The sequence below is a fragment of the Megalobrama amblycephala genome, linkage group LG5 (assembly GCF_018812025.1).
Source record: "Megalobrama amblycephala isolate DHTTF-2021 linkage group LG5, ASM1881202v1, whole genome shotgun sequence".
Taxonomy (NCBI): Eukaryota; Metazoa; Chordata; class Actinopteri; order Cypriniformes; family Xenocyprididae; genus Megalobrama; species Megalobrama amblycephala.
Window position 1 is genome coordinate 2,305,617 of NC_063048.1, and position 10,765 is coordinate 2,316,381.

General features: G+C 41.7%; 1 protein-coding gene across 7 annotated transcripts in view; it reads left to right on the forward strand.

The window, feature by feature from the left end:
- meis2a (Meis homeobox 2a) overlaps positions 1–9,320 on the forward strand; it is a 73,692-nt gene extending 64,372 nt beyond the window's left edge. For 5 of the 7 annotated variants that reach the window (XM_048190365.1, XM_048190368.1, XM_048190370.1 and 2 more), the window contains exons 10-13: positions 3,787–3,845; positions 4,554–4,664; positions 5,762–5,847; positions 7,759–9,320. In XM_048190365.1, the coding sequence (XP_048046322.1) occupies positions 3,787–3,845; positions 4,554–4,664; positions 5,762–5,820 (229 nt within the window). In that variant the 3' untranslated portion in view covers positions 5,821–5,847; positions 7,759–9,320. The remainder of the gene's footprint in view (positions 1–3,786; positions 3,846–4,553; positions 4,665–5,761; positions 5,848–7,758) is intronic. The other 2 variants (XM_048190369.1, XM_048190372.1) reach the window with 1 other exon arrangement.
- Positions 9,321–10,765: the final 1,445 nt, after the last annotated feature.

The following is a 10,765-nucleotide window of genomic DNA, read 5'->3' on the forward strand; positions in this document are numbered from 1 at the left end:
ATTTGTCTTATCTGTTAGTACACTGTGCATTTGTTTTGTGGTTTGTATATTTGTTTGTTACTTACATTTTTATAAGTATCCATGAAATGTACATTTTATTTAATGAAAAATCAAAATGAATAAAAAAGTATTTGTGGACACAAGTGAAGGCCTGAGTTTGGAGAGATGCAGTGGTGCTGGTTGCTGTGTGTGTGTGTGTGTGTGTGTGTGTGTGTGTGTGTGTGTGCTGGCGGGTGTTGTTCTAAGCACACCCCATTAGCAGCTCATGGGAGGAGGTGAAACAGTGTTATCAGAGGCAGGTCTGATAATCTCAATTGGCTTTACTCACACTGATAAAATGCGCTCTGGGGCCGCGGCGCTGCTGGGCCGCTCCTGCAGGGTTACTGTGGCAACAGTTTGGAGAGGCAAAACAGACGCTGTGTGTATGTGAGTGCGTATGTGACTGTGTGAGTGTGTATTGTGTGAGTGTGTGTAAGAGGTCAGTCAGTCCCAGCAGCAACTCTTAAAGAAATTCATAAATCACTCTTCTCTGGTATTTCTCTAGTTTATGAGGAAAGTTGTTTTTTTTTTTTTTGACAAAATATAATTTAAGGGATCAAGTATAATCAGGATCAGCTGTTATGTTACGTTATGCTGCTTATTAATGACTAAACAAATACAGCAAATAAATAAATGGACACACACACTGCCATTCAATAGTTTGGGGTCTGTACAATTTTTTTTTTTTTTTTTTTTAAATGTTTCTGAAAGAAGTTTTGTCTTGCATTTATTTGACAAAAAATACAGTAAAAAACACTGGAATATTATTAGAATATAAAATAGCTGTTTTCTATGTGACTATATAATAAAGTGTAATCAATTCCTGTGATCAAAGCTGAATTTTCAGCATCATTACTCCAGTCTTCAGTGTCACATGATCCTTCAGAAATCATTCTAATATGATGATTTGCTGCTCAAGAAACATTTATGATTATTATCAATGTTGAAAACAGTTGTGCTGCATTACATACATTTTATTTTTCAATTAATAGAAAGTTCAAAAGAACCGCATTTATTTTAAATAGAATCTTTTGTTATATTACAACTTGTCACTTTTGATCAATTTAATTGAATAAAAATAACCTCACTGACCCCAAACTTTTAAATGGAAGTGATGAGCATAAATGTAGAAAAAGAGTGTGGAGTGACAAAACGTTTAGTGTCATTATATTCAATTAGACTCCATTCACATTTAATTGTATAGCGCTTTTCGCGATATATATCATTTACAGAAAATGCATGTGTCTACATTACAATTTAGACTGATCTGTTATCAGAGGGGAGTCCAAATGATGTATTTCAGATTTGTACATATAAAAATCATGCAGTTAGCTACCAATGTATAATTTTAAAGCAGAAACAATGAGCTCAACGAAGTAACAACAAAAGTTTCATGCAAATATTTTACCACAGAGTGACAATCACAATTGAGCCGTATGATAAACTACTATTGCTTATTTAGTCAGTGTGTTTGATGAATTGTACAGGTGTGTGTTCATATGACAGATCATCTCGATTTACATGTTTCAAATAAACACGCATGTTGATTTTCTTTCTGTCGTTTGGTTGTATCCGCCATTGGAGCGCCTGTCGCTCTGTAGTCTCTCTGACAAAGAAAGCAAAGTTATTCCTATTTTCCCAGCTGTACGTTTAGTGAACTTCAGCGTGTCATTGTGAAGCACAGATTGCGGGCGTTTAAGTTAATGGAAGGTAAGAGCATGTACGACGGCATCAGGAGGGATTACAGCTCAAATTGATTCCAGTCCTGCTTGTATCTAATGACCGGTCCCATAGAGTCGCCCTGTGTGCGCTCGCCCGCTTCTTTCATGCGGGATAGCCCCAGCGTGATCCGAACCCTCGCTCTAATATCAAACACATGTGGGCACCTTTAACGCTAACTCCTCTGTGCACCTTTAGTACGGAGTCTCTCCCGGTGCGGGGCGGCCGTTTTGCCTTTGACACAGGCCCATTCCGCATTAAAAAGGTTCCCTCGGCTGGCACTGACCTACCGATGACCCGAGCGGCTCGGCGCTCAAAAGCTGCAGGAGAGAGGCCGGGCCGGGAGGTTTTGTGGAGCTGCTCTTATTTGCCGCCGTGCTGGTGATAAAACTTCAGACAGGCTAATTGATGGTCTCGCTGACATAACAATAGCTGCTGAAAGCCTGGAGCTCATTTACAGACAGCTGGAGAGGAGAGAGACCCCTGCCACGGGCCCTTACTAGGGGGCAGGGGACGAACTCAAAGAGCCGTTTGTATCGCAGCCCTCGCACACTGTAGCGTCTCGTGAGCACTAACACGTGAAGAATAATGTTTGTGCATGAGGGAGGCGGGGGTTCGGTCCAGCTACAGTACCGCATGCGGTGCAGTCATCTACAGAAGGTGCTCTTTCATAACTCACTAGAGCTCTCAGTTGTTCGAATTGATGATCAACTTGGTCTCAGATGTTTCTCCTGAAGAGCTTTAAAAGTGAATGTGGAGAGCAGCTCAGCTCATTTGATTGGAAATGGTTGCGACCCAGATAACAGGGAACATTCTGGCAAGGTTCTCTCAACGTTATGAACAAACGTTCTTCCACTAACATTAATAGAATGTGCAATCAAAGTTATCTGGAATGTTCCCTTAAGCCCAAAGTATACTTCACTATTTACGCATATGCAAGGGTCACCATACAGTGCACGTGAAGTGAATTTTGTCATCAGAAGAGTATGCGCATACTGTACGAGCACTGTCGGATTTTTGTAACCGCGCGTACTTGTACACGCAGGTCGCACGTACGCATTTAATTTTTTTTTGCAGTAATTCTTTATCCACAAGGTGGCAACTGTGCCATGGAGGCGTCAATTCACAAGATAATCAAAGAAAAACTGCATAACCAGAACAGACAGGAACGCATGCAAGCTACAGTGACAATGGAGGCCTACATAGACGAGAGATTGTGTGAAGAGGTTAGAAAGTACCCTCATCAACTCTAGCATGAAAGAATACAAAGATGTTTACATGGGTTGTAACTTGTGGCGAGAGATTGCTCAAAACTGTGCATGCGCAGAACACCTGTGTACATGTATGAGTCGAATGAAGTATATTTTCTAAAGCTGTGCGTTCGACTGTGCATGTACACTAGCATACGCATAAAAAAATGTATACCCAGGGCTTAACGTTCTCATAACCAAGAAGAAACTGTTTAAAACATTTTAAAAATTGTTTAAAAATCTCTCTTGGCAGATCTGAGCACAGTTGGAGATCTCCTCATGTGAGATGATTACTTCAGACTTCAGAAGTCTTCAGCTAACATCTCCACTTGTCTGATTGCCGTCTTTGAGAAACCGTTGAGATCTCATTTACGATTCGTCTTTCCACAGGCAGAGCTGATCAAACTACTCAAACTCTTTCATTTATTAAAGTCAGAGAATCCCCAATTCCATCAAATATGAACCTTTCTGGACAGAGTTTGAGCAATAATGTTGTTTTCAGGTATATCGGGACTGTTTAGCAGGAGTACTCAAGTCCAGACAAGCATGGACTCGGAATCAAGTCCAAGTCCATATTTTCTATAAATAGTTGAGACCTGCTCATTAGTGTCCAAATCCAGGCCGAGTCCAAATGCTCTTGAAATTTGAGATGGATTTGAATCCAAGTCCTACCTCGAGTACTACAGCGCTACTAATGCTAAGTGTTTAATATCAGTCACATGTGAGGTTTGTGATGCCAGGTGATTTAATTAGTCATGTTTTTCTTGTGTGTTTTCAGGTTCATTAATGCCAGAAGAAGAATAGTGCAGCCCATGATTGACCAGTCGAATCGAGCAGGTAAACATCTTCATCTCATCTTCTCTGATGTTCTCGACACTGTTCATGTCTGATCTTAGAGTCCCTGAGCTTTTCTCTCCTGCATCTACGGTACAATGAGAGCAGATTGAATCTAATTGGATGTTTCTCCATCTCGCTGGTTAGAGGGACATTAGCACATCTCAATGCTAATTGGCCACATGAGAACTTTACAGTAATTCTGGAGTGTTTCACTGTTTCTCTTTGTGTTACGGTACATTAGAAAGTGATTTGCATAATCATTCATGAATTCATATCAGAAACAGAAGGGAAATTCTCTAGTTCTTGAGTTATTGATGGCTTGATAATGTTTCTGGCTGTGCTGATGTTGTGCAGATTTGTGTAAGAGGTTGTACAAATGAATTTATTAGGATTGGAAACTGGGATAAACAGTAAACATCTGATATTGAAATACCAGTGTAGATGTAGAGTGCCACTGCATGGTTTCTATGATCTACTGACCCCAAGAACAGTGAAGCAGTTCAAGAGTTGGACGCCATTGAGTGCTGCTGGACAGTTGTGTTGTCATAACCTTCTCACGTCCTGTTGATTCATGTTGGAGAATGACTGAAGACGAGTGTGTGTGGTTGATGTGTGGCTCATTGTGTTTGGCTGCTGCTGGGATAATCGCTGATTGTCTGGTGTGTCTTCTCTCTTCTTCCCCTGGTGTCCACGTTTGACTTCAATCAGGTTTTCTTCTTGATCCTTCAGTGAGCCAGGGAGCGGCGTACAGTCCGGAGGGGCAGCCAATGGGCAGCTTCGTGCTGGACGGACAGCAACACATGGGCATCCGGCCAGCAGGTGAGATGAGGCCACCCTCTTCCTGCGATCACATCACCTCTGAGATCTCCTCTATATCTCATTTGTTTCTCACAGTCCTGCTCCTGCAGAGCTGAGCTCCAGCACACCTGCCTGCAGGTTTCTAGTGATCCTAAAGGCCTTGACTAGTTGGTTCTAGGGTTGCAAATGGATGGAAAAATTCCAGGAAACTTTGCATGGGAAGTTAAGTTGGGGACTTTTGGAAATATTCAAAAAATCCAAAAAAGTAAAAAAAAAAAAAAAAAAAAAAAAATCCTCTGATTCCAGAGTGACCAGGCACCTCATTTATAAAATGTTGCGTAGAAACCATCCTACATTTGATTTTACGATCATTTCTCCAATGCATGTACGTGTGATTCAAAGAACTCTTCCAACTCTCTTACCTCTCTTCCATAATATGTGAAATCTATAAATTGCAAATGATCTTGAAAACACCAGTCATTCAGGCAAGAATTGCTTAGATTTCCAAACCAAGATATAGTTTTAACCAAGATTATGCTGCAAGATGTTTTGTTTTTTTTTCCAACTACATTGATGTTCCTTGTTATAGGCTAACCTTCAATTTTACAAATTTCCAGTATATTCCCATTCATTCCCATATATTCACGTTAATTCCCATGGAAAATTTCCAACTTTGAAAATTTCCAGAAATTTGCAACCCTAGTTGGTTCAGGCAAGTTTATTGCGGGCCGGAGCTGAACTCTGCAAGACAGTGGACCTGCAGGAGCAGGATTGGACACCCCTGTCTTACACAGTAATTGTCTAAAAATGGGGGTCTCCTGGTTCACAGATGGTTCTCCCCACATGTCTCCTGTAGAGTTTCAGGGGAGAGCTCAAAAATGTCTCTCATCCAATTCTCCCAAGATCTAATTATCTGAGCTGCTGTCCACTTTGATTTGAATTAAATGTTAGGGAGATAAACTCAAAAACTCCCCCCATGAGCAATGAAAGAGCAACCTTTGAGCAGTCTCCTCTGTTGTTTTCATTTCCCCCAGATGTGAAGTCGCTCATCTCCTGTGCATCTGGTCATGTTGTGGGCTCTGGTGGGCACTGATTGTCTGTGCTGTTTGTCTCTGCAGGTCCTATGAGTGGCATGGGCATGAACATGGGCATGGACGGCCAGTGGCACTACATGTAACGGCTGTACAGTAAAGAAAAGGGGGAAGTAAGTACACTGGGACTCTTTCTCTTCCTCCGCCTTTCTTTCAGGAGTCTTTCCTGTCCATTTCCTGTCAGAATTCCCCTGAAATCCCAAAATAACACCATAGACGCTACGCTTTACGGCCGTCCTGCGATCGCTAAATATCAGGGCAGCAGAACGAGTCAGGTGAGACGTGGGTCGTGCAATGTTTCCCGGGAAAAAAAACAAGGCAGAAAAGCACTAAAGTTGAATTTATTTATTGCCGCAGCGGCGGCGCGCTTCACGTCTCATGCGGCCAATGCAAATGTTGGACATTTGGGGGAAAAAAATGGCATCTCCTGGGGTAGAAGATGACGGGGTGAAATTAAGCGGGCTCCAGTGAAGCGATAAAAAAGGAGAAGTGAAACTGTCCTCGGAGTGACATAAATCCGTCAGGGGAAGGATTGATGCCCAAATTATCTTATATGCAAAGACGGGAACAGCGCAGTACATTACGCTCCCGGAGAGAGATATAGAGACGGCGGGTGACACGGCCATCCTTCACCGGGGGAAGCCGCTTGGCTTTTTTTTTTTTTTTACTGGGAATGGAGGGGAATCGAATCGGAATATCTGCAGAAGGGAGCGGGAAGTCGGCATTAAAGAACGACCGTGTGTAAATGCAGAGATCTCGCTTGCGTTCCTCGTCTGATTAAGACACCCATTACGCTGCCCGCCGGCGCCGCGCCACTGACATTTGAGAAATCAAGACGTATGGCGTCCCAAAGGTGGCAGGGCAGAGAAGATTTTATTTAACACCTCTACTTCCTGCTCAATGAGCCTCAATATAATAACACTTTGCTTGATTAAAAGAACCCTTTATATGTAAATAGACAGCAGTTTCCTGTAGGTCACCATAGCGATGCTGCCACGGACCCCCCCTCCCCTCGTTAATAGACTCAGAAACGTGGTGAGAGCGTTCCCTAAAACAGCCGCAGAGACAACATTTGCTCAGCTTGGGTAATTTTTAATACGGCGCGGGATAATTTTGAGACTATTTAATTACGTAACATATTTTATGCTTCATGAGCAATTAGATTAATAGCTTAATACAGAGGAATATTAGCCATCTCTGATTCGATTACGCACACACACAATATGCCGTATTTGCTGTTTAATTATGATCGGTGACGGAGCGTGCTCAGAGAGGTGTGCTGTTGCTAAAAGACACAGATCTACAGAGAGGCGTTTACACATGTCTGCTGCGCCTTTAATAGGAAGTTTCACTAGTTTCATGAGCTTCTAGCAGTTTGCTTTAATAAACAAGAATACTGGGCTGTGAGTGCCTGATGACCCTGGAGTGACCCCACCCCCCTCCTGTTGTTAATCCCCCTGGGGTCACGGTACAAAACAATGACGTCCTGCATGTGAACTTTGATTCTGATTCCTAACCCTACTGCGCACCGAATCTGCACATGCATCTCTGCTTGTAGTTTTCTTCTATTAATGCCGTCCTGTATCAGATCTTGTCCTGTATCAGAAGCACTATTCTTGTTAACAAGCCCGTAAATTTCTTTAAATCAAAGCTGTTTGTAGCAGAGCACCTCGTTTTTTTGTACCCAGGATTCGACCTCTCGTAATGATGATAAGTTTTAGTATCATGAGGTTGTTTCTGCAGGATCCGCATGGTGCTAGCAACGCCAAAGTCAGGGGTTTGATTCCCAGAGAATGTAAAGTCAAACATTCTGCTGCATAATTGAGTCAAATGAAGTGAATCTAGGTATCTTCTAACACACGTTCACGAGTTGATATGCCGAGCAGAGATACACGCCGTTATCAAATGTCTCTGCTCAAGTGTGCTTTGTTTGAAATACCTTTAGCCGCATTAGCTGCAGACACGCGGCCTGCATGTAGAGCATTCGTCTTGCACCGCTGACTGTGTGTTTCTCTGAATCTCAGGTCCATGAGGCGTGCCGGGGGAGTTTGCACCTCAGCGTGGTCCTGTGGGCATGAGCATGGCATCACCGACCGACTGACCGACCGACCCACCCCCCTCCACCAAAAGCCCCTCGTCTCTTGCGTTTGTCACACCGAGCTCCTCTTCACCCTCCGACCCGTGCGGCCATGCTAATGCACGGAGACCCCCTCCTCGAGCAGAAATGACCACGACTCTTCCGACCCTCCCCCTGACCACAGCGCTGCTGGACCGGCCGATGACCGAAGGGAACCGACCAACACCATCACGGATGAACTGGACAATAAGATTTTTGAAGGAAAAGAGAAAACGGCGAATGTCACGTGGAATTCCAGACGAGCTGTGATCGTTTTTTTATCTTGTGAATTTTGTTACTTTCGTTGCTGGAGGACCAAGAGCTGACGAAAACACTTTGTAAAGTCTTGGGTGTCTGTTCGAATCAGCAGAGGATGTTTCAACTTATTAAAAATACACACGTGCACACACACGTCATGATAAAGAAAAAAAAAAAAAAAAAAAGACAAAAGAGACTCCAAGAGTTCAAACTACTGTAGTATAAAAGCATAGAAACTAAATTAAATCTTGTACATTTTTATCACTCACTTTATGTTTCATGAGCTAGTCCTAGAGTAAATCGTTGCCCTGTTTTTTCACACTATGTGTGCTGATCCCCGAAGCAGAGAAGCTCCGATCGCAGCAATAACGGGAGAGAAAGCGCCCCGTTACGGACCACAGTAACCGATGATTCCTCCTCCACCACCAGACTCAAGAGTTTCTCCCGCCGATTGAAGCCCGCTCTCTTCACGTGACCCCTCCTCTTTTTTTTTCGTCATGCATTTCCCCCCTTTTTGGTCCATGAATGAATGTTGCCCTGTAGGTGAAGTTCTTCGTTTGAATTGCCCAAGCACTGGATTGTGTTGCTTTTATACGTTTTTATTTTATTAATATTATTATTATTAATATTATTATTATTATTAATTTTGTATCTTGGACTCTCAGAGTAAGAGCCTTATGAAGGACGCGTATCCTCTAGAAAAACCAACAGCAGTTTCACGCCTGGGGATCAATATATATATAATCTGCCATACGGACGATAGCGATACGCGGATTCTCTGAATTCTTTGGCACATACAGTAGAGAAGCGATCGACGGTCGACGCGGTGAAAAACTTTAAAAGGATGGAAAAAAAGAAAAGAAAAGAGAACTTAAATTATGAACTCAAAGCTCGGAGAGAAGCTGAGAGAATATTGTAAGAAACTTCGTACAGAGTTCAGTCTATTAATTGTTTCATGTTAGATATTCTATGTGTTTACCTCAATTGAAGACGAATGTTTTTGCTAGTTTCAGATCTGCTGTGGCATTGATATTGTATGTCCATGATTTCCCCTTCCTTTCTCAGCACGTGCTCCTCACTAGAAGATGAAATACTGTCTCCCTTGAGCTTTGTCAGAAATACATTCAATACTTGTATGAGGACTGTGGCGTAATGTTTCAAAGGTGTTCAGTCACAAATGCTGTAATAAATATTTCATTTTTGATTTTGGTAGATTCTTGTGTGCTGTACAGTGTGTTGTTGCAAATTCAGACGTGGATTTAGCATCGTTCCTGTTTAATTAATATGATTATCGTACAAATATGGCGAACAGTTTTTCAGTATTGTTGTTGTTTAAGGGCTCCGTGTTCTTGAAGTTTAAGATGTTTGTTTTGATAGAAAACAAGCACAAGAGCTTCCACCGGCTGTTTTCACTGGTTTGAGGGGTTTTGAGGGGGTGCATGGACAGTGCTGGTCTCGCCATGATCTTCAGATGAGCGACTGTGAGGCTGGAGGAGGTTTGAGTCTCTGCGGCGCCTCCTGCTGTCTGACGGCCGCACTGCAGCTGCATTCACACAACATCACTGCGTTATCATAAACGCCGTACGCACTAATAACACGATTAATGGCGATAATAGTGATGGCGACGCGCACGTGCGTAATGAACACAACGAATCAAAACACATTCAAACATTTCCAGAAAACTCTAGTGGAAAAAAAAGGCAAATATTTCAAGGGATTGATGTGAAAGTTGATCTTTCTTCAATACTTTAATGTTTAATATGTTTTTCTGAATATTTACTGAAGGGTTCGTTTGCGCGGAATGTCTCATTTTTTAAGCTCGATGGATAAAAGAAAATCTTCATATTTTCCCCCAAGCAGGAGGTTTTTAATTATTTGTAAAGAACCCGGTTACACTGTCATTAATAATTAAAATTTACAGCAACGATAATAATTATTTTACAAAATAATAACATTGAAAACGTAAAACTATATCTAAATATCCAGTCATTAAAATGTATCCGGGTGGCGTGGAGAGATTGTGCTGTTTCTACACTAATAAACACGCGTTTCGATTTAATTAATTTAGGCCTGTATAAAAATAAAGATTTAAACGTATATTAAAATGTCCGAAATAAATTGCACCACGCTATGCGCAAAGCGCAAATCTTTATGTATTTATTCACAAAGAATCACAAACGGACATGCGTAATTTTAATGGTTAAATTAATACGCATTCGAAAAAAAAATGACTAGCAAAAGATTTATTTTGAAATTGTAAAATATTATGAGCTGAAAGAAGAAAAAAGAAAGAAAGAAAGAAAGAAAGAAAGAAAGAAAGAAAGAAAGAAAGAAAGAAAGAAAGAAAGAAAGAAAAGTGAAAGGAAGGACGGCATCATTGTGAGCTGATTTTAATATTAATAGGGGACAGGAGGTGGACTGAATTGCGTCTGTGACAGGAATGATGGATGGTCTAGCCTTCATCATCATCATCATCATCATCATGTCAGAGTCACGGGAATGTGAGAACACACAAAAGCAGACCAACTAAAAAAAAAAAAGATATATGAATAAAAAAGGGAGAAAGTGAGCAAGTAAATTCGGATCGGATGATTTTCACGCGTGTTTGTTCAGTCTGATGACGAACACTGAAACACACACTTGTTTTCTACATGTTT